Here is a 27,060-nt window from a genome sequence, read left to right on the forward strand (position 1 = left end):
TATGTGTCTGTTCTTATGCCAGTACCATACTGTTTTGATCACAGTGGCTTTGTAGTATTGTTTGATATCTGGTGTTGTGATTCCTCCTGCTGTGTTCTTCTGTTTCAAGATTGCTTTTGCTATTTGGGGTCTATTTTGGTTCCATATGAATTTTTGGAGTATTTGTTCTATGTCTGTGAAATATGTCATTGGTATTTTAATAGGGATTCCATTAAATCTGTAAATTGCTTTGGGTAGTATGGCTATTTTGATGATGTTGATTCTTCCCATCCAGGAACATGGTATTTGCTTCCATTTATTTGTATCTTCCTTAATTTCTTTCTTCATGTTACGTAATTTTCAGAGTACAGGTCTTTTATCTCTTTGGTTAAGTTTACTCCTAGGTACTTTATTTTTCTTGTTGCTATAGTAAAGGTATTTTTTGTCTCTGTCTCTGATATTTTATTGTTGGTATGCAGAAATGCCTTAGATTTCTGTATATTTATTTTGTACCCTGCAATTTTGCCAAATTCACTTATTATATCGAATAGTCTTTTAGTGGAGTTTATAGTGTTTTCTAGGTATACTATCATGTTATCTGCATATAATGATAGTTTTACTTCTTCTTTCCCAATTTGGATGCCTTTTATTTCTTTTTCTTGTCTGATTGCTGTGGCTAGGATTTCCAGCGCTATGTTGAATAGGAGTGTAGAGAGAGGACAGCCTTGTCTAGTTCCTGATTTCAGGGGGAATGCTTTCAGTTTTTGTCCATTGAGTATGATGTTGGCTTCAGGCTTCTCATATATAGCCTTAATTATGTTAAGGTATGCCCTCTCTAGTCCCATTTTGCTGAGTGTTTTCATCATAAATGGGTGTTGTACTTTATGAAATGCTTTTTCTGCATCTATTGATATGATCATGTGGTTTTTGTCTTTTATTTTGTTTAGGTGATGTATTATATTTATTGATTTGCAAATATTAAACCATCCTTGCATCCCTGGAATGAATCCCACTTGATCGTGGTGTATAATCTTTTTGATGTATTGCTGGATCCTGTTTGCCAAAATTTTATTGAGGATTTTAGCATCTATGTTCATCAGTGATATTGGCCTGTAATTTTCTTTCTTTGTTGTGTCTTGACCTAGTTTTGGGATTAGGGTAATACTGGCTTCATAGAAAGAGTTTCGGGTTTTTCCCTCTTCTTGGATTTTTTGGAATAGTTTGAGGAGGGTAGGAGTTAGTTCTTCCCTAAAAGTTTTGTAAAATTCTCCTGTGAAGCCATCCAGTCCAGGGCTTTTGTGTGCAGGGAGAGTTTTGATTACTGTTTTGGTTTCCTTCTTTGTTATTGGTCTGTTGAGACTTTCTACTTCTTCTTGATTCAGTTTTGGAAGGTTATATGTTTCTAGAAATTTGTCCATTTCTTCTAGGTTGTCAAATTTCTTGCCATACAGTTGTTTGTAGTTAACTTCTTACTATCATTTGTATTTCTGAGGTATCAGTCGTGATTTCTCTTTCATTTCTGATTTTGTTTATTTGGGTCTTCTCCCTTTTTTTTCTTGATGAACCTGTCTAGAGGCTTCTCGATTTTGTTTATTTTTTCAAAGAACCAGCTCCTATTTTCGTTGATCTTTTGGATTGTTTGTTTAGTCTCTATGTCATTTAATTCTGCTCTGACCTTGATGATTTCCTTCATTCTTCTTGCCCTAGGATTTGTTTGTTGTTGTTGTTCTAGTTCTTGTAGCTTTAGGGTTAGATTTTTTATTTGAGATTCTTCTATCCTTTTCAGATATGCCTGTATTGCTATGAACTTCCCTCTTAGGACTGCTTTTGCTGTGTCCCATAGGTTTTGGGCTGTTGTGTGTTCATTATCATTAGTTTCTAGAAATTTCTTGATTTTTTCTTTGATGTCATTGTTAACCCATTCATTATTTAATAGCATGTTATTCATTCTCCATAAGTTTGGGTGTCTTTGATTTTTTTTTCTGTGGTTGATTTTTAGTTTCAAGGCATTGTGGTCTGAAAAGATGCTTGATATGATTTCAATTTACTTGAATTTGTTGAGGCTTGTTTTGTGTCCTATCATGTGGTCTGTCTTTGAAAATGTCCCATGTGCATTTGAAAAGAATGTATATTTTGCTTCTTTGGGGTGAAAAGTTCTGTATATATCAGTTAAGTCCATGTGGTTCAGTGTGTTGTTCAATGCCTATATATCCTTGGTGTTTCTTTGCTTCGATGATCTGTCTATTGTTGATAATGGAGTGTTGAAGTCCCCTACTATGAGTGTGTTGTTGTTAATATCCTTCTTGTGGTCTTCTAGTATTTGCTTTATGTATTTTGGTGCTCCTATGTTGGGTGCATATATGTTTATCAGTGTTATATCATCTTGATGGATTGTTCCTTTAAGTATTATGAAATGTCCTTCTTTATCTCTTTTTATTGCCCTTGCTTTGAAATCCATTTTGTCTGATATGAGGACTGCTACACCGGCTTTTTTTTCAGGTCTGTTTGCTTGGAATACTTTTTTATATCCCTTTACTTTCAGTCTATGTAAATCTTTTGTTTTGAGGTGTGTTTCTTGTAGACAGCAAGTATATGGGTCCTGTTTTCTTATCCATTCCATTACCCTATATCTTTTAATTGAAGCATTTAATCCATTTGCATTTAAGGTTATTATTGACGTGTATTTATTCATTTCCCTTTGTACCTCTGTTCCTCTCCTCTTTTTTTTTTTCTTCTTCTTTTTTCTTACAACATTCCCTTTAGCATCTCTTGCAATGCTGGTTTGGTGGCGATGTATTCTTTTAGTCTTCCTTTGTCAGAGAAACTTCTTATTTCACCTTTCTTTTTGAATGAGAGCCTTGCTGGGTAGAGTATTCTTGGTTGTAGGCCTTTGTTTTTCGTTGCTTGAAATATTTTTGACCATTCCCTTCTGGCTTGTAATGTTTCTGTTGGGAAATTGATCGATAGCCTTATCGGAGCTCCCTTGTATGTTATTTGCTGTTTTTTTCTTGCTGCTTTTAGGATTCTCTCTTTGTCTTGGAATGTTGCCATTTTAATTATGATGTGCCCTGGAGTGGATTTTTTGGGGTTCCTCTTCATTGGAACTCTCTGTGCTTCCCGAACTTGTATAACTTTTTCTCTCATCAGGTCAGGAAAATTTTCTGTCACTATTTCTCCTATCAGTTTTTCTATTCCTTGTTCTTCTGATCCCTCTTTAATTCCAATGATTCTGATATTGTTTTTTCTTATGCTATCCTGTAATTCCCTTACTTCTTCTTCATACTTTTTCAGTCTTTTTTCATTTTGCTGTATTGTCTGGAAATTTTTCTCTACATTATCTTCTAACTAACTCACTAATCTGATCCTCTGCTTCGTTTAGTCTGCTTTTGACTGATTCTACTGTGTTTTTCAATTCAGAGATTGAATTCTTCATTTCTTCCTGGTTCTTGTTAATAGTTTCTATGTCCTTTTTTATGCTGCTGGAGTTCTCTGCAAGTTCTCTGTAATTTTCTTGGAGCTGCTGGTAACTTTCTTGGAGGTTGTCATAGTTGTTTTTAAGGTTGTCAAGTATATTGAGCTTTTTCACCACCATTGTTTTGAATTCCGAGTCTGACATTTGGGCTATGTCTATTCCATCTACCTCTCTTTCTGGGGATTCCTCTTTTCTTTTCATTTAGAGGTTATTCCTACATCTCAATGTTGGATTCTTCTTATTTGTTTTTGTTTTTTGGGTTTGTCTGCTTTGCCTTCCCACCTTTGTGGTGTGAGATTCTTTATAGGAGAACTGGGGGTTTCAGTGGTGCAGTCTCTTTGATATCCTGAGCCTGATGTTCCTGGGTTACCCTTTATGTCGTTTGTTTATGCTGTCTGGTTATATTTCAGATGCTCTTTGGTAGGATCTTCCTTCTGGCTAGTTGATTGAGAGTCACTCTATCCACTTTGTCTTGAGTTCTTTTGTGGAGATGCTGTTAAAAACGTAAACACACAGCCCCGGCAGGAAACCCACACCCTCAAAAATATCCCCCACCCTCTAGTCCCGTTATCGTCAGCCAACCAGCCAGTATTAATATAAATGTAGAGAGATTAGAGCTTTTATACTATAGGAAGAATAGATGAGTTGTTTTTAGGGAGGAAAAATATGATTTTTGAGAGAGGGGATGGTAGATTAATAATAGTTGAGACTATGCAAGACAGTAGGTAATATTTGCATTGTATGTTAATAATGATAGAAGAAAAGGAGGGAAGAATGCAGAATATAGTAGGAAAGTGGGATTGTATAATATTGGATTTATATAATAGTTATATTCTATTTATTTAGAGTGAAAGGGAGGCTAAACTACACACAGAAACAAATAAACAACAATTAAAGAGAAAGGATGAGAGGGAGAGATTATATGAAACAGATTAGAGATATAGTTTTGTTTTGTTTTTTCTTTCCTTTTCTTTTTCCTCCTTTTTCCTTTTAAGGAAGGAAAAAAAAAAAAGGAATGTTTTTACTCAGTTCAGCCTTTGTGTGTTGTCTTCTTTCTCTGTGTCCACAGCTAGTCTAATGAGGTGGGTCAAAGGTTCCTGTTGCTTGCAGCAGCGGTGTGCACCTACGGTGGCTGGCAGGGCGTATTCCTTTGGCACCTGTTGGAGCTAGCCGAGATGCCTTTGCGCGTGCATCCCTGTGCACGCAAGGTGGCCCAGGAGCTTGCCTCAGGCTTGCCAAGCCGCGTTCAGGGGTTGGTCTCTCGCCTCTCAGGGCAGGGCCCCAGACACTTGGGCACAGTGGAAGTGAGAGATTGGTGCCTATAGAAGCCTGCCGAGGTGCTTTTGTGCACGGTCCTCTGCGTGTTCAGTGGGCCCTCCCTGTGCCCGTTAGGGCACTTATCTTATGTCTGTTGGGGAGTGTCCGAGGGACGCCTGGACTCATGGCTCCGCGCACCTGGGCCAGTGAATGAGAGCACTTCCCTATGCACGCCCCTGTGACCCAAGGGTAGGGTTGGGGAGTGGATGAGCACGCCTCTGCGCCTATGCTCCTCAAGAATGTCCTTCCACCCCAAACTTTCCACCCCTCTCCACAGTCCACAAGAGAAAAATATAAAGGAAAATTACGTTCTCACTTGCACAGCAGCACGCTGTCTCCTGTCCTTCAGCGCCAATGCCACCTAGTCAAGTCCTGTCTCTGCCAGCGGCCAGAGATCCGCTCTCTTCCTGACTCCTCTCTGGGGAAGCCTGGGAGGCTCCGCACTCCAGGTTGGGCTGGGGCCGGACTGCCCAGTCAGCGGCTGGGTGCTGTTTGCTTTTTCTTCTTCAGCAGCAGCTGCGGTGGCTCTGGCCCAATCTGCAGGCAGCTGAAGGTACAGTCCGTATCTGGTTGCGAGAGCTGGGAGCGGGCAGCGCCAGGCTTCAACTTTTAAATGGTTTTGTTTTCATGTTAAGAGTTGCCTGAAATGTACCTTTTCTCCTTCCAGATTAAATGATAGCTGTACAAATTCAGTTTGCTTTAAAATGCTGAGAATTTCTTTAGATACAATCCTGTAGACTAGGAGAAACATGAAATTAGAAGAGAGAAGATCATTGTTCTAGTCACTGCACCACTGGACAAATCACTCCCCTCTCTGCTCCTCACTCTCCTTCTCTAAAACGAGGTTGTACAGAATGCCCCGTATGGCTCCTTTTGACTCTAAGGTTCAGCGCATTGATGGTTCCAACATTGGTCGACTCTTTAGAGTGTCCCAGTAACTGTAGGAGTTACCTCATTAAATCCTTAAAAGCATATAATTTATGAGTTATCCTCCTTTCTTTCTGTTGTGGTTAAAAGACTTAGTTTGGTTTCACTACCGAGTTTCTTGAATGCTTCCAGAGCTGCAGAATATCTTCTTGTTCATTTTGGTAAAGCCAACCTTGCTTGGAAGCCCAACTAGGGCTGCTGTGACTGTTGACATTGCATTCCAGGCAACACCCTTTTCGAACTTATATTTCATTCTTCGTCAAAGGCAAACATAAGCCCCAATGACATTTCTGTCATGGTAGAGAGCAGAGGCAATGTATGCAGCAATTGTGGCCTTTTAAAAGAATGTCTACTGAAATTAGCAAGGGCATGCACCTGTAGAGGAAGTACTACATTTTTTTTTTCCTAAAGAGACTTCTGTTTTCTCTAAAAGTAAGGGCCAACATTTAATTATTTAACACTTTCCAAAGTGAACACTCAGAGGTACTACTAACAATAATATAATTCTTTACAGGTATGTAGCTCTGCATTTTTTTCAAAGTATGTTCTTTGATCCTCCCAACAGTTTGATAAGGTTGGAAATGCAGGAATTATTTTCAGAGAGGCAACTGACTTACCGGCAGTGACACAGGCAATGTCAGCACTAAGGGGAATATCTGCCTGTCCAGCACTCATTCCTCTACACCACTATGTCTCCTTTGGACAGTACAACATATCATTAGTCCCTAAAATCCTTAGGGTTTTATTTTTGCTACAATTGAGGTCAGTATGCAGAATGCAATGGTGGCCCTTCTGCTTTGGAGGAGTCAATCTACAGCTTTTCCTTTGCCCAGAATGGCCAAGAAATGTTGTCCCTACACAAGTGTATTCCTTTTGAGAGATCCTTACACTGATACTAATGATGAATTAATGGTCAGAGACCTGTTATCTTTCTTTTGTTCTTGCACTTGTTATTTGGGTTAGAGAACAAAACTACTATTGGAGATCCCAGAGGTTTGGATTTTTCTCTTTCTGAACCTGTATTTCCTTTTAAGTCACCTTAGGAGGGATATTTTACCCTTTTTATATATGACTTTAATGTCTAATTGTTTTATTCAACACATACTGTATTATACACTGGAGATGGATTGAAGGGACCTTGTAGTACATGAACTAAAAAGGTAAGTGGCCCCATTTTAGAGGCCTTGAATGGAAAGCTAAAGAATATAATCTTTACATATGTAGTTTACATTTTCACTTACATTGTTTCCATCTGTCTTTATTTTTCTAGGATTGTGGCGGTCTCCTGTCTGAAGGAGATAATCAAGGCTGCTACCCTTTGGATGGGCACATCCTCTGCAAGACCTGCAACTCTGCCCGCATCAGGGTGTTGACCGCCAAGGCTAGCACTGACCTTTGAGTTCAGTGGCCCGTTCAGCTGGTTAGTTGGTGGCACTGAGAAGAATGAAACACACACATGCACACACACAAAAAAAAGAAGAAGAAAAGCAATAGGAAAATAGAAGAAAGGCAATCAAGCTATGGGATGATCTCTGTTCTTCACGTAGTAGTAACTTTTCTGTAGAAACACATAGATGATGAGATTTCTTTTTAAATTCTTAACCAGCTACACATTTCACATTTAATCATGTAGGACCTTGATGTGCTTTTGTTCCCAAGGACTTCCACATTTTTGCAAGGATTATGCTCCATCCCATTCACTTCTGCATTCCTGTAACTTTTAATCCCTGTTTGCCTCACTTTTCATTTGGTTGAATGGCTTTTTTTAGTGTGGTATTTGCTGTCACACAGATTTTCCTGAGTGAGTCATACAACAGGTGCTTTTAGGCTTGACGTCCCTCCATCCTATCACGTCCACATTGCCTGTGATCATAAAAGATCACCATTATTTCTTTGTGTATTAAAAAGTATACCTTTCCGTGGCTCTAAACTGGTCATGTCCCTTGGGGGGGGGAAATGCACAATTTATATGTTAGACTGTAAAGAACTTAAGCTGTAAATTACATAGTTTAAAACAAGCCCAAATTTGTAACCACCCAAATCCAAAATCTGTAGTGACCAATGGTCAAGAACTCATTGGAAAACAGATACTAGTAGGAGACATTCAAACTTCAATCTTTTTTAAAAGAAATTACAGGTGGGATATGCTGAAAAACTGTTTGAGGGTATGTTTGAAAAGCCCATTATTATCCCACAATATTATCTTAAGATTTCCCTTTTCCATACTACCTGGAGACAGTAAAAACTTGATTATCTCTAGAACATAATTTTTTTCTGTATTGCCCTGTTTTTCATATCGTAAATATTGACTTTTTTCTAATATTCAAATATGACTACCAAGACTGACTCTAGTGAGAGATAGCTTTAAGAAGCAGTTCAATTTCCCTGGTGCCCAGGCCCAGGCCCTTTTTGCCTGATAATTGCAAATCAGGGCACACAAAATAAAATTGTATAGTTTATTTTAAATATACAGAAAAGCTTTTCAAAAGATTGTGAAACCACAGTTCCATTATTCTCTTAATCCTTCTGCAACTTAAAATACATATTACAGGAGACGTTTTCATATCATTGTTATGACAGTTACACCACATTTTCAAAGACAATCACGGGAAAAACAATCACTTTTCTGAGTTAAAAATATGCAGAGTTTCTGCCTGGAAACTTTATTCACTCTACTGGGCAGTGAAATGCATGCTTTTCAACTGCAGAGCCAGAATTCATTAGGTTCTAGCATGTTTCTTTTAAGGAGACACTTATCTTAATAATGGCACATTGCCACTTTTTAAACTAATTATTTTGGATTGAGATTTCTTAAACCTTTCTTCAAATCTTCCACACTTATATGCCTTTAAATTATGTAGTATTTTAAATATACACAAAAGTATGAATAATAATATAATGGGTTCCTATATCTGTAACACCCAGTTTAAGAAATCAAATATAACAACTATAGTTACATTCCCCATTTATCCTTCCTTGTTCCACAGATATATTTTTCATCATTATAAAATGATAAAGTCTGTTTTTTAGACTGATTTTTTTAATACTTGTTAACACCCAGAAATAAAAAAATATATATACATTTGGGCATGTTTTAAATTGCAACCCTTGCCTCAGGTATTCCAATTAAATTTATTTTACTTTAGTTAGAATAATCATAAAAATAGTTCTGTTTTTTTCAAGAAGAAATTCTTAAGTCTGTGGTCACTATGGCTCATCTAACTTAAGTTAATTTGTGGTTCATTTGCTTGGGTCAGCAAACAGTTTTGTTTTAGAACTGCCAAAGTTGTAGTGTTTTTTTGTTTTTTGGTTTTTTACCACTGTCCTCTTCTCACCTTACTACTCATCTTTGATGTTCAGTTTCTCATAATGTGAAATGCGATGGGATTCACGTTGGGCAGCATGTGAATTATAGCATAAATGGCGATTGCATGTCTGCGTTTCCGTCTTCCAAATGAAAGGCCAGACCATGCTGATGACCTCAAAAAGCACTTACTGTTAGACAATTGGGGTGATAATATACTCTGTTTGAATTGCTTCAGTAACTTCGTTTTGTATGAAATGCTTGGGAAAAACTTTTTAGGCCAAAAGCAAAGAGCCCAATTTATTGAGAGGTGGATTTTATCTCTTGAATAGCAGTCATATTATTAGAAATTTTGCCAAAAAAGGAAGAATTTATTAAATATTTATACTATGAAATGCAATAACATTCTACTTGTTTGTTACATTTAAGTCCTTATGTAACTGAATGTTTACAAGCAAAAAGAAAAAAGCAAGTTATAAGAAAATACTGTCACAGGGCCATCACTGTGGCACTGCCAGAATACTACTTGCTTACAGTCTTTATAGTGCATTTTTATCACATAACCTCAGAGTATCTTTACCAAAGATTTTTAAAGTAAATCTTTTTTAATATAGACTTACTATACTTTTATATAATAATGAATGTGCACACATACATATGCAGAAATATTTAGATTTAGATTTTTTTTCTTTCACAAGGTATAATAAGGAAAGGATCCTACAATATTTTATTCCAGGATTTCTTAAATATATGATTTATATTGCTGTCTTGTCTTTTCTATTAACTATTTGGTTTAAACAATGCCAAATCACTCTTTGCTGTTTTAGTTACATGAAATGTTGCCTATAACAGAGATTTAAAAATCATATTACCTTAATGATTTATAATTCTATTGTCTTTGGATATATTGTCTTAATTGATGACATTGAAATTCATAAACGATAGAAAAATCATAGAGTCTATAAAAGAATGTTGGTAAAAAATATACTTTTTTTTAAAAATTGTCAAGAACACAAATATTTGGTAATTCTGTATAACATGAGAGACACAGGAAAAGGAGAAAAGCCCACTGTGCCATGGGCTCTGCAGATCATTTCAAAATCAGAGCTCTTCATTGCCTGATCCCCAGCTCATATTGACTCAACGTGGAGTCTCATGTGCAAGCAAAATTGCCTTTAAAATTTAAAAATAAGTCATGTGTTCCAGCATAAGGCATCAAGGCTTTGAGATGCTGGAAATCTGCAACTCAAAGATGTGGGTTCTTTTTTTCACCATTGACAAATTGTTTCTTTAGGAGCAACTTCCCTGATCAAAATTACTTCATTGGGTATATTCTGAGTGATGCGGTGGAGTTATCAACACTGTAATTGTTTTCTGATTCTGAAACATTCTTTAGAGATGCTTGTGGTGAAGTTTAAGGTCTATAAAACTCTACATATAAACAAGTGTTTTTATCTGGGTTCAGAGGAAGAAAGAGAGCACTTCTACCCTGGGGCTATAGTACAGGGTTTTATGAAATACAGAAAGGACTCAGAAAACACATCTTCCAACAGCTTTCCTAGTTAGCAAAAATCCTATTAATGTGAACCAGCCAGGAATAACAGTGTTATTTCTATTTGATATGGTTTGGGCATCTCTTGTCAAATCTGTGTCAGCTGCCCTTTGATGCCTCCATTATCAAGTTTTAGAGGGTGTTGGGGAAATTACGGCAGCTGCTAGGGAGATCAGGGAAACACTGATGTAACCTCACAGCCTCTCACCATTCCTCTTGGCTTGGAAAGGCTTTTTCTCCATGTACATTTCTAGAAATATTGCTATGCTACCTTAGTATTTCACATTTGTAGTTTAAACAAGCGATTGTCCATCTGTTGCCTAGAGTTACAGTACATGTGTGTTGTGAAATATGACAGCATGTTCCATACCCCGCTTTAGCCATCTGTAGAAAACCAGTAGACTGAAAAAGATATACCTCTGTGAAATGTTCCTCGAGTCCCTTTCCTGAGATTGCTCTTTTGGTGCACTCTCATGAGACACAATCAGAGAGCATTATTTTCCAAGAATCTTTACACTACTATGAATACTCTACTGAAGCATCTGTAGCATAAATAATAATCCCCAAATCTCAAAAATGCACTCATCAGAAAATTCCAGCAAAATCTAGAGAGGACTGAATTCTTCATCTTAAACTATTCTATTTATTTTCTCCCTTATGTCTTGGAAGTATCTAGGGATTCTTAAATTAAGGAAACGTTCTTAATGGCCACAGGGCGATGTATTGGATGTTGTTAGTGATTATGTTTGGTCTTTCTCTGGTTTAAGTCAGATAATGAAGACAAGAGTTCACCTTGAACCCGTAACAGCCACTCAGCATATCTAACTTTTAAAAATTGCCATCGTTTTTTTTTGTGTGTGTGTGTATGTGTTTATTTAATAGTGGACAGAACAAGTTTAGAATTCTAGTTCTGAGTAATTACAGGACAACCATGAATATTTTAGGTCAAGTTATCTACTTACAGATAACTAGACTGAATTTTTTCTCATGACACTGTTGTTTGGTTAGCATATGATTTCAAACGTTTAGAAGATTATCTGATTAAAGCTATGCAACTTGGTAAATTTATTAACCGCTCTCCCTATCTCTTTGTCCCTCTCCTCTTTTCTTCTTCCTTACTTTCTTACCTTCTTTCCTCCCTCCTTTCCATCCTATCTAGTAATGCTATACTACTTTGGCTTTTCATAAATAAATCAATGCATTATGGCCCTTATGGTATTATGATCATATTAAGGAAAGAAAGCAACCACAAAATACATGTGACATCCCTAAACCCTTTCTTTCAAAGGGTTTATTTTCCAGATTGTGTTTGTTTCTAAAATGAGATGAGATAATAGAGTCTTTGGGCTTTATTTTAATTAGTGCCCCTATTTTCTCAACTAAATGCAAAGTGATCTTTCTAAGACTCGGGGCTCTTTTTTTTTATTTTCTTTTTGTAATCCAAAGCATTTTTGACCAATAAAACAATGTTATTTTTAGTAGTGGCATGTTATTTTACTCCACCGAGACCTGATAATTTTTCATATGGCAAGGAAAAACTACTGTCTCTCTGGAATTTTTACATATCAATATTTTGCCCATGACAATGATATTAAATCTTAATAGTTTACAAAAGCAACCTAAGAACAACAAGTCTCGGTTTCTCATTGAAGTATTTTGTTAAAATTTGGGTCTGAGATTCTTTTGAACTCTGGCTAATATTGATAAAAATATGCACAGGCCCTCTGTATCCTTTTGTTTGTTTGTTTGGAAAAAGCACATAACTCTAGGACTATATTTCCATTTTTTGGTTTCTATCCTCACTTTCATTTTCTACACATTTTCACAAGGTTGACACTGAATTTCCTTTTGGAGAGGATTACATATGAGGAAAGTAAAACATAATAATAATACATAATACTTAATTCAATACATAAATGAAATTGCCAAGAATTAATGAAAAGTCCCAGAGAGTATGTATTTGATATATAGGCAGTCTTTTGTTTGTTTGTTAACCCGTCTTCAAGAAGAGTGGGATTCAGGTGGAGAAGGAGGAATTTTAGAGGAGAGACAGTCTACAATTAAAACTGTGGCAACGCAGTTCTTGTACAGTGTAACTCTGAAAATCTTCATAAGGGTTTTAGGGATCAGCAGTCACAGTTGTTTAAGAAGGTAAAATATAGATATTTCAAAGTAAATGAGGTGTTTAAAAATCATTATGGCTAACAATATGTTTTTCCTCTGTCGGAAGAGAGTAAATTGAGAGCTGCTGCTGGGTCCCATGCCTGGCCATAACTACAGCAGAGATTTGATAACACATGACCTCTTATCCCCTTGGAGAGCGGGGCATAGCTCACCTCTTTCTGAGAGATGATGATACATATTCTGACATATTTTTAAACAATCTGAACTACACCCTAAGCATCTCTGCAGGTTAGAGGCTTCTCTATTCGCACAATGTTTTATGCCTTTCTGATGTACTTACCTGGTGAGCACAAGTAGTAGTTTTTTTTTATCTGTTGTTCTTCCATTCAAATCTTTCTGTAATGTCTTGCCTAACAACTAAACTATGATTGATTTGTACTTCTTTTCTCTTTTAAGTTGCAAACACAGAAAACTAAATATAAAATGACATATTTTCCTTTCAATATTGAAAGGAAAGACACTTATTCTTTTCTCTATTTTACTTTCCTGGCTCTTGTTCCAAAATGTTGTGACTTTATTTTAGTTATCCAACGTGCTATTATCTTATTTTGGGGAAAGTTATGTGAAAGATGCATTTTTACTAAACTCAGTGACATTTCCTCCTTGATGTTACCAAAAAATTACTAAAATCTTTGCTCTTTGTTTCTGATTAATATACAGAAGTCTCTAACAACACTAAGAAATACCTCTATGTCTAGCCTTTGTTATAAGCAAAAACTAATATTCTAAGAGCAAAAATGTATACTAGAGGAGGAAACCCTACAGCTAGTTCTTCTGTAAAACTTGAAGATTCTTGAATTAATGCTTCCCTACTATATGTATTTGTTAATTTTTCCAAGTTCCCATCTATATGGGGGCAAGAAACCACTTCATTTATCTAACTTTGATAAACATTTACCTAATATATCCAAATAAAAGCCTTAGTAAACAATCCACAAACGCATTCAGTCAACTTGGCACTTCAAATTCAGTTAACTTGGTACTTCTAATTCAGTTCTCAACCCCAGGAATAGAATGACCTACGAAGAATGAGATAGCTTTCCCTATGTCATCTTGTACTCTGTTCCCTATGGAGGGCTATAGCTGACCCCGAACACCAGTGTTGTTCCTAGACCTTTGGGAACAACATGACTCTTAGAATCATGACCCTTTAAGTACTTGAATCTCCTGTTATTTTCCTGACAAGTCACCATCCATATCTTAGACCTGCAGTACTATTGTACCATCGGGGCAGCTCTTTTCTACAAAACTTCTTCCTCATGTTGAACACAAATCTGGTGCCAGGGCTTATGCAAAACAAGTCTAATGTCTAGATATTTGCCTCTATGTCAGAGATCTATAATTCTTTCAATTTTCCCTCCTTTATTGACATGGTTTCAAGTCCAATTAACTTTCTGCTTTTTCTTGGAACAGTTGGACCCCAAAGTATTTTCTAATTTTATTTCAATCTACTCAGTGAAATGTAGCAATAACTTTTGTTCAAGCTACGTTAAAATACTTTCTTCAGGGTTGAAAGTAAATGGAATTTGAATCACCCAAAGCAAACTGATATTGAATGTGGAAATTTGCCTCCAGGACTCAAACCCAGGAGAGAGAATGCTAGATGAGGACAGATCTCCCATGTGTATAAAACTTTATGTCTCGTACTGGTTTTGATGTTGCCAAAATCAAAGTCATTCTGAAAACAATATGTGAGTTAATACATATACCATGCATGAGACTCCCACTTCTTGGTAAACATTCATAAAGTCTCTTCAACTCTTTCCTTTTTTCCTGGAGTCTTTATAGGTTCAATATAAACATTTCCTGGCTGATATGTTTTGAGAGTCACTTTAATTTTTCTCAGTTGAAATGTTTATACCCAGAGATTTTGCAGTTCAGACCAAGTGAGCAGTTTTTCTACATGATCAATTAAGAACTATCCTTAGAGGTCCATACTTTCTCTTTACATTTGTCCTTCTAACATCTTTATACCTTACTCATTTTTTTTAAATTTAATAATCCCTGTAAGAGAATCAGCCCCTGAGTGACTTCGATTCAGGCCAATTGCAATAAGATCAAACATGTTCCATTGGTACTCCCAGGAAAGAATACAGTGTCAGGAAGAGTAATTCTTCCTGATGGCATCAGTAAGGCTTCATGGAGTAAAATTCGGTAAGAATTCTTGAATTGATGCATTGACTGGTTTAGAATTGAAGGAAGAATATTTAGGGCACCAGAAACAACAAGAAAGCAGAGGCTACATTTAGACACGAACCTCTGCTTTAAGTATCACAGATTATGGAACTTCTTTAACAGGAGAAAAGACTTCCAGATATTTTGGGTCAGTGGGAAGGAAAAGGCATAGAGGAAGCCTAATTCCATTTGTATTTGCTTTGTCATTTCTTTATCCCTGAAAAATAGTATGAGTTGCCAAAATGTAATGCAATGCATGCAATATGAACAGGATGCTCTTGCAGCAAACACACTGTCTTTTGAACTCCCACAAGAGAAGGAGCAAGGCACCTCTATTTTCCTATTGCTTCTAGGTCTATAATTAGAAAGGACTCCACAGTCACCTATTCCATTTAGTGTTAAAATTTCCCTACAGGTTAATTGCTAAGTGATAATACAGACTCGGCTTAAGCATCACCTACATAAACATCACCTGCATCAATGAGCTCATCACTTCCTAAGGTCTTACATTTCCTCTGTCACACTTTGTTCTAAGTTCCCCCTTGACCGTGACAGAACCAGCCTTTGTGGCTTATGTTCTCCTTGGTGCCACACAAAAATCATCTTTAGTACAAAATGAAATGTTACTTCATCCCTCCATTTTTATTTAAAATATATCTTTTGCTCTTGGCAACAATTTACTTTTAAAATAACGGCTTTGAAATTTAGCTGAGTATTATAAAAATCTTCTTTGAAAATTCTTAAAATAGTGAAAGGACCTTATGAAGGTCAGGTTTAGAGTTTATGAGGGTTTTTTTGGTTTACTGTTTTATTCAAAAGACAAACAGTTCTGTCGGTTGTTATATAGCTTTATGCTTTCCCCCGTAACTACCTCATAAACAGTACACTCTAGTAATCTGGCCTGCTGATAATGATCTTAAAATGTTAGGAATTGTCAGTGTATGATCTCTATTTCTAACAAGGAAAAAGTCAAAAGCAAAAGACTGGTTCTGCTAAAACTCATTACTTCTGGTCACGCGAAAGGAAATTATTCTTGGAGAAAGGAGAAATATTATGTTATGGTTTTATGTAGAAAGGCATAAATTGTTTTATTATTGCCCTGAGTTACTATTTAGTTTCAATAGTATTGTCTGGCCTATAGGAAGACAAGCCTTGCAGCTTCTTCCAGCCCAGTTTCAAATTAGAGAGCCCTATCGGCAGAACGTGCCATCAGTCTCCTGGGCAGGACCTGGTGGTGGATTTCTGAGGTCTAAAATAATAATTCCTAAGAGAGCTTACAAACTTTTCACACATAAAAACAGCCCTGGGAGGAAGGTTATTAATAGCTTTATCCTAGAAGTGAAAGCTGAGGCTCAGTTTTGTTAAGTGACTTGCCAAGAATGATACAGCTGGTAAGTGACAGATTTGGGGACATACCCAGTCTTGCAAGTCCAGTGTTCTCTTCAGTGGCCACTCTCAGGGCACAAAATACCAGAGCACAGTGTAAGCTGCTCACAGACTATTGTACACCCGCATTCTGTGGCACCCAAGGAAATGACATTCTACACCATTTAGCTGTCAGGGGTCAAACCCACGCATACACTATTGGAGATCATAGAGCTGGCATGCACATTGTGACATCTTGTGGGACTAGGTATTCTGTCTGATTAGCACTGTGAAGAAGCCAGTGGAGAAGGGCCATCGTGACGAGAAAACAACTGAAGCACACTGCTGCAAATTTCCCCAGAGACCATTGGTTTACTTTGCATTAACGAAAAACGCACTGGGACTGTGAAGTTCAGAATATCAGCCGAGGTCTTGTCATTTAGAATTCAGTGCAGTGCACGGGTGACTTTATCCTTAAGACAAGTGTCTCTCCTGTGGACTATAATGCATACCCCATAGAGGGAGAAACTGCTGGAGGCAAACAATGCAGATTGCTCTCTCTCTCTCAGTACACACCGATTGAGGCTCACTAAGTGTGTGTCACTGCATTAGGCATTTCCAAACCAGCCAAACAACCCATGACCTTCAAATGTCCGTGGACAGAGACTATGGGACTGATTGCCATTCTGAGATTTGGCCTTTGCCATTGGGTACACTGGGCTCTCGAGGCTGTTGTAATTTTATGATTTGTGCCCTATCACAGGACTTTGGTACTGTGTGTTTCCAGGACACTTCCTGGGAAGCCTCTGTGTTATTCTAGAAGGTGCTCTACATAGCAAATCAATAGCTGGCTGTTCTTTCTCTTGATCTGCTTCCCTTGGGAAGTTGTGCCTTTTGATGTGTGTGCTTGGGTCTTTATTTCATCCCATTTCTTTCTTAGAGTTGTTGGGCTTTTGGTTAAAATCGGTGACTGTGATTGAAAAATATTCTTTCTTCATCTGAGTTAAATATACTGCAGGACACCTTTAAAATGATGTTATCTAATAAGCTTTCTAGGCATTTTTCCTTCCTACTTTAGCATCCATCAATCTGGTCTCATCATCTCTCCGTTTATTCCCTGGGATTAATGAGGGCCAAGCTAAATAACAAATGGCCTCTCACTTGTTTCTGGTCTTCACAACTGGAAAATACAGGAAGGGCCAGCCGGGCCAGCAGCATAGTAACCTTGGCTGAGATGGAAGCATTCAGAGTCTGTGAAGTTTGATAAATGTTATGGCTAATGAATTGGAGAATAATTCTTCTAGAATAGATGGAGTACCCTCACCCAGGAGCAGGTTAATAGAAGCAGCATTTTGAGAACTTTGCAGAATTATCTAGGTGAGTACACCTGAGTAGAGACTCACTTGGGTGGAACCTGTGGCATCTTATTAAAGGACATAATAGGACAGTGAGGCAGTAAATATGAAAAAGCAGCCCCTAAAAAAAAAAAATTAAAGGGAGCTACAAACCCTGATGTAGCTTTACATAATGTAAAGCAAATCATCAATAAAAAATGTTCTTTGTCTTCTACACAATACAGTCCCCCATGTTTAGGGAAAATAGAATTGTGTTGTCTTTAAAACACACCCCCATGCATGTGTGTGCACACATGCACACATTCACACACACGCACGTACAAACATCTTCCAAGCAAGCTGATCCTTCAAAAAAGAAATCTTATTTTTCAAACACAGGGACTTTCAGGCCAGAAAATTAATAATTTCTAGACCTGACCCATTTTTTTGTGGCTGCCAAAAAGGAAAAGTTATTTAAATTTTGTATGGATCCAATTATCTCTTAAAATATTCCAAAGCAATTTGAGATGGTATTGGAAACTAAGGTATTTTTCTCCTGCTTTATTCACTTTTTATATTTTTATCTGTTGGGAAAAGGGGAAAGAACTATTCTTGGGCTGTTATTGATGTATTGTGTTGCCACTTTGTACAATGTCTGCTTTGGTTCACACTGAGGCATAGGTTTGAATAGCTGCATTCTTGACTCCGTTTCCTCCAGCAGGAGAGAGTAAATCTTAAGCCTGAATGTCTTTCCTAACCAAATTATTTAACTCCATTTCTGAACTAGTTTAGAAAATGCAAAATAGGGAGAGTTGGTTTTTATTGCATACATGTCTTCTTTCTGCCCACCCCCCCTTAGGAGACATGTATAAAGGGGGGAAATTCAGTTTTTTCTAATTTCTCTTTCTCTTTTGGTGACAGTTGATGATCACTTAGTAATAACAATAAATCCAAAGTAGGGGAATAGCCTAGCCAGGTTATAATGAATCTGCCAATGTGTTTCATTCCTTCAAACATGGACTATGAGAGGAAAAGGGATTTTATCATTTAAATACTAATAATAGAAATGGCTTCATATTTTAACATTCTAATAGTAAAAGGTGAGTTGATATGTGGACAGTGGCTGCACAATACTAATTCTATATACCCTCTGCTTAGTTTTTACATGAATATCAAATACACTAGCATATGAGGCGAAATTGCCAAAAAGAGTTAAAATGCCTTATACCTCCCTCATCAGGTGGCAATTTGAAACTGATACAGCTGATGCCAACTGCCTAACTCAGCTAAGGTTTATCTTTGATGAAAGACATTTAAAACCCTGGAAACTAGATCTTGTCACCAGTAGTTTATAATGAAGTAGTTGCAAAAATTATTTTTTAACTACTTTCTTTTAATACCTATTTATTCTCTTGGGAAAGCTGATGAGCAAATTATCCAATAATTATTTCCTTATTAAAGTCAATATTGCCTACCTAGAATCTGGATTATATCCTCATTCTTTTTCAGGAAACACATCAAAGAGCAAATAGAATTAAAGATAACACGGGCTTGTCTGACTCTTTTGCATGAGTAAGATTTTCATGTGATTTAATGTGCCTTAGATGAAAATTGAAACTTATATGCAAAACTTGACAGCCGAATGTAGCATCGAATGTTTGCCATGCCATCTATGCAATGATTTACTCTGGCTTTTTATTTTGTTGTTTCTTCAACTTCACCTTTATCTATAGTGTAACAGATTTGGGGCTCTCTCTCTCATGGGAATATATGCACTTATGAGATGCACTCAAAAAAAGGAAGGAAAGAACTTTCTGAGCAGCAAAGCTGTGCTGTGAAGCGTCCGTGACATGGAGATGGGGAGTCTGAGGATAGTAATTTTCTCTGAGCCGCACACACGTGCTTTTATTTCACGGCTTTGTTGCAGGCTTTTCTCCTTCTGTGCCGTCACCTTTGAGAAAAACGATTGCACCTTCTCCAAATCTGCCTTTTTAACAGCTTCACTTGAGTTGGCAAGACATCCCCAGTTCTGAATATAGCCATTTGCCGACTCTGGCCTCTGCGAGACGGACTCAAATCTGTGATCTTCTGCTCAGTGTACACATCAGCAAAGTGAGAAGATGAGCCCTATATATAGGCTCTATTAACTTTACTTTTAGATTCACTGCCTTCAAAAAGTGCCTATTCTGGGAAACACGAACTTTATTCCCCTGTATATATGTACACATGGCACCCAGAGCCCTACTGTGCAGATTTCAGAAGCACATACTGTCTACAGGAGTAGATGCTGAGATAAGGAAACCTTGCCAAATGGAAGAAAGTCACTCATTTCCAATATGCCCTCTCAAGTGGCACCGTGAAATGGGCTACAAACGCATTCCCTGAGCATTCCTTGCTGATACAGCCACTTTATATTTGTATCCTACTGGGTGGTGGCATATTGCTGAGGTTTCTTGTACTCTGCTTCAAGGGAATATATGCTTTATGCAACTGGAACATTTAGTAAGGAAAAAATTGTTGAAGAGAATAGAGCTAGGGCCTGTATTAGGATATGTGTCATCTGCATGTTTTATAAACTAAACATTGGTGAGTTAAGAATGTCAGCACATTTCTTCTTCTATCTCTCAGGCTAACATCAGGGAAAACTAAAGAAAAAGTGTTGGCTGTGAGGATTGAAGGCTCGGGGTGCCAAATGTCCTTGGCAGATCTTTAGAGCATCTTTACTTTGACTCCTAAAATACTAGCACGTGTTACTTAATGGCTTTCATTTTCCTCATTCTGTCACTGACACTATAACTACAGATATTTTTGATGGAGCAGCAGCACAGCCTGGAAAGATGGGTTCTTGCCCAGGTGTGGCAATAGGCGAGGGTCCAGGTACACAGGACAAGATAGACAGTGCACGATATTTGGAAAAGGGTTGAAGGGAGGACTTGCTTCCAAAAAAGGTCTTTCTCAATGTGTTGTCTGACTCAACCAGCTGGCAAATTACGCTTGCCAAGGTGCTCTCTTCCCTTCTAAGTCAGTTGGCTCCAGGTTCACTCGAATATGTCTCTGCTTTGGGAAAGTGAGACACCTCCAGTTAGCCTTTCTCCAAGGAAGTTCTTGACATCTTAATCACAAAATCATCTCCTACCCCACCTAGTTTTCACCAAATTGAGGTAAAGGGACCCAAGCTATGGAGGATGCTTTATGTGCCATTGCAGTCACATTCTCCATCTAAAGAGCCCACTATAAAAACTAGGGATGAGGGTGGAGAGGTTATGGTTTCATGATTTCACCCTGCTTCAGTTGTTATCATTTTATGAAAACAGCTGCTCCTTGGAGAAGGAGTGATACTTTTTCACTAAAAACGTCTACCCCTACTGGTAATGTCCTCTTTATTGTCTTAACCTTACCCAGTTTGAACACTAGTCATTTTGCCTTTTATAGATAATCATATTTTAGTGCTAGATAAGAGTTCAAAAATCTCTGTGCAATGTCAGAGGAGGCATTGGGATATATAGGTTTTCTACCCTGGAAACAAGATGAACAGGAAAGGAACATGGCTTTCCTCCAGGTTTCAATCTGATAATGGTGACTGTGAGAGAGAATTTTATGTAAATGGTGAATGATGTTTACAATTGAAGAGATCTAGGAAAAGTGGGAGACAGGGAGAAGTCAGGTTTTCTCTATGCTACCTGTGTCTACTAAGAACAAGAACTTCACACTAAGTACAATCAATAACTCCACCATGATCACCTGCTAGTCAGAATAACATTCCCTGACTTAGGGGAAGCCACACAAAAAATATATAGGAATTATGCCTTTTTTTCATATATGTGATACTGACAAAGGCATGATTTTCCTAAAATGGAGGTTTCCATTTGTTATTTTACTCTTAGCAAATTGCATTTCTCTACTACATCATGAACCATTACTGACATATCCAAAATAACCCATGTGGTGCCTTATGAAAATAAGAGAATAAAACCTATTATAAGCAAATGATTTGGGTATTTTGTATTTATGTATTGTCAAATTATATTAAAATGTGTTCTATCTACCTTCTATTGGTTTTTTCTATCAATTATATTTTTCCAATGCTATGTAAGAATAATTATGAAAATCATTCTTTTTTCTGTAAAAGAACTGCAACTACTTTATTATACTTAGAAACTCAATAAACTTCTTATTACATTTACTTTGTATCATTTGCTTTCCATGTGGTCCTCTGAGAAACAATGCCTCTCAAAGCAAATATGAAGCCAACAGGAGAATGAGGTACCCAATCTCCTCTACTGTTAGCACAGAGGGTCTTAAGGTTGGAGGTGTTCTGAAATTACTTGATCACTCCTTGTGTCTTAACATTGCAAGTAAAGCATTGTCTCTTTTAAAGCTGGATCTAAGTAAATGGGTCCCTAGAGATGGGGCAAGGGGTTCTCCACTCCTCACCAACAACTGCATGACTTTTTCACACTTCTATTCCAATGGTACTGTGTATACTTTTCAAACATTGGGAATCTGCTCTGTACAAGGCACCTTAAAGTATACAGATATAAATCAGACATACAGTTCCTGCTTCCTATACTCCAAAAGAGCTGATAGATATGGATGCAAATAACTCTGGGAAAGAGAAAAAAAGACAAACATATGGGAGAGTAACAGCATTTTCAATGCTATCACGGCTTTATTATATTATTTTTAATAACCCTGGGATCTGGAGTTATTTTACCCTCATACTATAGATTAAAATGCTGAGAATGTAAGAAAGAAAGTTAACCCCCAGATCACTATTCATTCACTAAACATTTTTTAAAAAGTAACATGTGCAATAAAACCCAGTACTTCTAGCACCCAGTCCAGTAGTTTATTCACTAAGCCTTATGAGTAACTAGAAGTAGATGGTACATGAAACTCCTTCCACAAAATCCAGAGGAGAGTATCACTTCTCTGACTTCCAGCCAAAGTGAAGGCATAGGTAGACATGCTTTGCCTCCATCCACAACCATAAGAAGAAATACAGAGGCTCCCAGTCTCTCAGTGGAGAGTGAACAGCAGGAATCCATCTTGGACCCCCACCCCCACACAAAGCGCCACAGTGTGGTGAAAAGGGTCACCCAGTAGTGATGACAGCACAGGGCTCTGCCCCCTATAGAGGAGGAGGTGTGACAGCCCCACACAGGAAGCAAAGGTAAACACAAAACTGTCAGGATGGCAGGGATCATAGTAGAGATCCCAATCACGCAGCTGACCAGACAGCAAATATATGATCTATCGGACCAGCAGATAGAAAATCTTTCTGAGGCTCAATTCAGAGCTTTGGTTATACGAATGCTTACAGACCTAACAGCAGCTCTTAAACAAGATGAGGAAGGAATGAAGGCTAGTTCTGCTGAAATTAATGAAAATACGTACAAAACAAGTGGTGAGGGAAGGAAAACGAGGGGTCAAATCAAAAATCGGAACATAGGGGAGAAAAACAGTCAACCAGTGCAGAAAGAGGAAATGAAAAGTGAGGAAAATGAGGAGAGGCTCAGAAACCTATGGGACAGCTATAAGCAGGCCAACATCTGAATCCGAATCATAGGGTTGCCCGAAGGTGAAGAAGAAAAACTAGAAATTGAAAAATGTGAGAAAATAATGAAGCAGGACTTCCCAAACGGGGAAGGAAACAGACTTACAGACCAGGAAACACAGAGAGTTCCAAAAAAACAGGACCCAGGGAGAACCGCGCTAAGACACATTATAATCAAAATGTCAAAAATTAAGGATAAAGAGAGAATCTTAAAAGCAGCAAGAGAGAACAGAATTACATATAAAGGGGTCCCAATAAGACCAAAAGCTGATTTCTCAAAAGAAACTCTGCACGCAAGAAGGGACTGTCAAGAAATATTCAAAGTAATGAAGAGCAAAAACCTACAACCACTATTACTCTATCCAGTGAAGCTGTCATTCAGAATAGAAGGGCAGAGAATGTGCTTCCAGGACAAAGTAAAACTGAAGGAGTTCATCAGATCCAAACCACTGTCATATGAAATGTTAAAGGGACTTGTTTAGGAGAAAGAGCATCAAAACTATGCACATTAAAATGAAAACTGTATCACATCATCCAATAACAGAAGCTAGGGAATCGAAACAAAGGCAAACTAAGTAGACAACAAGAGTGGGAAAAGAATTATAGGTATGGTGAATATTTGGTGGGAAGGTCAGCAGGGAGGGGAAAGAAGGGAAAGGGACAGAGATGGTACAGGAATTAAGAAGCATAGTAGGAGGGAGTGGAGTAGACAGGAAGATGTTGAGAAGAACTATATACACAATCAATGGGCATGGACTAAGGGGGGGGGAGACTGGTGGGGAGGGGGTCACTGGGTGGAGGGGAACAAAGGGAAAAGAAATTGGGACAACTGTAATAGCATAATCAATAAAGCATATTAAAAAAAGAAAGAAAAGAAATACAACTACCTCAAAACTAAAAATAACCAGAACTACCAGAAGATTGAACTGCATGGAAGTCCAACAAAGATATAAAGCAATACTCACCCAGACAGGTGGAGAGAACCTGATGTGGTGGTGATGGCAGTGGCTGCAGCAAGGCAGTGGCTGTGGCCAGCTGGAGGTAAGAGCAGTCACACATTATAAAATTTGGGAAGCACACCTGGGGAGAGATCTGAGCCTCAGACCAGACCACACAGCTCATGGTTCCAGAGCCAGGGAAAATAAAGCCTCATTGCTTCTGACTGTGAAAGTCAGTGGGGATTGGAGTGGCAGAAGAAACTGCTGGCCTCTCAGCAGAGTTCCCCCAATGTCCTAGAAGGTCCACAAACCCAGCCACTCTGGGGACCACAATCAGGGCAACAGCTAGAGGGGTACCAGTCCCATACAGGGAGCTGGTGAAGTCCCTGGAAAAGGGGTGAATGCTGACCAAGCGGGATTGTTCACTCTCTGACCCTCCTGCACATACAGTGCCACAAAGTGGTGAAACAGGTCACCCTGCACTGATGAATACCTAAGGCTCTGCCCCTTACAACATGACAGCTCTACCTAAGACATAGAGGCAAACATAGGAGGCTGTCAAGTTGAGGAGACAGAGAAGTATGGCCCAAAAGAGAAAGCATATCAAGGTTCCAGTGGGAGAACTAAGTGATGAGGAGATAGCCCACCTAACAGATGCAGAGTTCAAAATGCTGGTGATAAAGATGCTCACAGGCTTGACAGATATGCTCCAGTACACAAACACATAAGGGAAGAAGTGAAGCCTATGCTAAGTGAAACAGAGGAAAATCTGCACAAAACCAATAGTGAAGGGAGGGAAGCTGGGATTCAAACCAACAATTTGGAACATAAGGAAGAAATAAACAGTCATCTAGTACAGAATGAAGAAACAAGAAGTGAAAAAAAATGAGGAGAGGCTTAGGAACCTCTGGGACAACTTTAAATGTGCCAATATCCTAATCATAGGAATGCCAGAAGGAGAAGAGGAAGAGCAGGAGCAAAAATTTGAAAACTTATTTGAAATAATAATAAAGAAAAACTTCCCTAATTTGGTGAAGGAAATAGATATACGAGTCTAGGAATCACAGAGAGTTCCAAACAAGCTAGACCCAAAGAGGGCCACACCATGACACATCATAATTAAAATGCCAAAGATTAAAGATGACAAGAGAATCTTAAAAGCAGCAAGAGAACAAAAAAGAGAGTTACTTACAAAGGGATTCCTATAAGACTATCAGCTGATTTCTCAAAAGAAATTTTGCAGGCAAGAAGGGGCTGGCAAGAAGTATTCAAAGTAGTGAAAAGCAAGGACTTACAACCAAGATTATTACTCTATCCAGCAAAGTTGTCATTTAAAATGGAAGGGCAGATAAAGTGCTTCCCAGACAAGATAAAGCTAAAGAAGTTCATCATCACCAAGCCCTTATATGAAATGTTAAAGGGACTTATTTAAGAAAAAGAAGATCAAAACTATAAACATTAAAATGACAACAAACTCACAACTATTAACAACTGACTCTAAAAAATAAAAACAAAATTAAACTAAGCAAACAACATGAATAGGAGCAGAATCATAGGTATGGGAATCATTTGGAAGGTTATGAGCCGGGAGGCAGCAGAGGGAGAAATGAGGAAATGGTACAGAGATTAAGAAGCGTAATTGGTAAGTACAAAATAGACAGAGGGATGCTAAGAATAGCATAAGAAAGTGTGAAGCCAAAGAACTTACATGCAGGACACATGGACATGAGCTAAGGGGGGTGGGGTTGCTGGAGGGAAGAGGGGTACTGGGCAGAAGGGGGTAAATGGGGAAAAAATCAGGACAACTGTATTAGCATAATCAATAAAATATACTTTTAAAAAAAGAGAGTAGCACTTCTCTTTTCCACTTAAGCCTTGGGTTTTAGCTTTCCAACATCAGTTTCAGCCTCCTAATGCTGAGGGATCTGAGTACTACAGATGTGAGGATTCTGTGAGAGGCACCCAATTTTAAAGGTGCCAGATACAAGATATATCTATAAATAAACAAATGATGGATAAATCACTGGGATTCAGAGTATTAATAGCCTCTTGCCAGAAAGTCGTACACAAAGAAGTGCATATAATATGTAACCTTGCCTACTCTTTTCCTATTTTTTTCAAATTACTCACTTTAGGTCCTTTGGCTCTCTGCTCTCTGTATTCTAACACTGCTGTTCCAACTATTCATTCATTTGTTCTTATTTATAGACTATGTGAGCAATAAAGGATCTTAGAATCAGTTTTTGACTTCCGGCCAAGATGGAGGCTTAGACGGACACGCTAGGTCTCCCTCTACAACTATAGTGGAATACAACTACTTCAAAACAAAGGATAACTAGAAATTCCAGAAAATAAAGCTACACGGAAGCCCAACATATGAAGTTATAAACCAGCGGTGCCATTTGGGCAGGTAAGAGTTAAAGAAGGCAAAGCTGTTTGCGGAGCGGCGGGGCGGGGCGGCGAAAAATCCTGGAGGCAATCAAGTCCCTGGCGTGCGCGACTCCAATCAAGCCCCTGGCGTGCCCGACTCCGGCGCTGGGGAGCAGCCGCAGCATCGCCTTGAACAGTGAGGCCCAGGGGGGCGGGAGGACGGATCCCGGTCTCCTAGCTGAATAACTGTGTGAATCCATCTTGGACCCCCGCCCCCACAGAAAGCACCACAGGGCTGCGAAATAGGTCGCGGACGGGCAGGCGCCAGCAGTCGCTGATTTGTGACGCGTACGCAGGCACTGCCCCCTGCCCCCGACAGCCGGCCCAGGAAAACAAAACGCATCTGTCAAAATGTGGCAGACAAATATAGAGATCCCGGTGGCACAACTCACCAGACAGCAGATAGAGAACCTGACAGATGAACAGATAAGAAACCTGTCAGAGGCTCAGTTCTGGGCCATTGTTATCAGGTGGCTTACAGAATTCACAAAAGAGCAGGAAAAAGATATGAAAGAAGCGAAAAACT

The 27,060-nt window shown here is 38.3% G+C and overlaps 1 protein-coding gene and 1 long non-coding RNA gene across 5 annotated transcripts in view; one reads left to right on the forward strand and one right to left on the reverse strand.

The window, feature by feature from the left end:
- Positions 1 to 8,240, forward strand: part of LPP (LIM domain containing preferred translocation partner in lipoma) — a 646,088-nt gene extending 637,848 nt beyond the window's left edge. For all 4 annotated transcript variants that reach the window (XM_090275238.1, XM_090275243.1, XM_090275244.1 and 1 more), the window contains one exon: positions 6,966 to 8,240. In XM_090275238.1, coding sequence (XP_090131364.1) covers positions 6,966 to 7,094 — 129 coding nt within the window. In that variant the 3' untranslated portion in view covers positions 7,095 to 8,240. The remainder of the gene's footprint in view (positions 1 to 6,965) is intronic.
- LOC150021066 (uncharacterized) overlaps positions 1 to 27,060 on the reverse strand; it is a 128,436-nt gene that overhangs the window by 65,607 nt on the left and 35,769 nt on the right. The gene's annotated exons all lie outside the window — the stretch shown is intronic.

The sequence above is a fragment of the Furipterus horrens genome, unplaced genomic scaffold, assembly GCF_987537825.1.
Source record: "Furipterus horrens unplaced genomic scaffold, mFurHor1.1.pri manual_scaffold_1, whole genome shotgun sequence".
NCBI lineage: Eukaryota > Metazoa > Chordata > Mammalia > Chiroptera > Furipteridae > Furipterus > Furipterus horrens.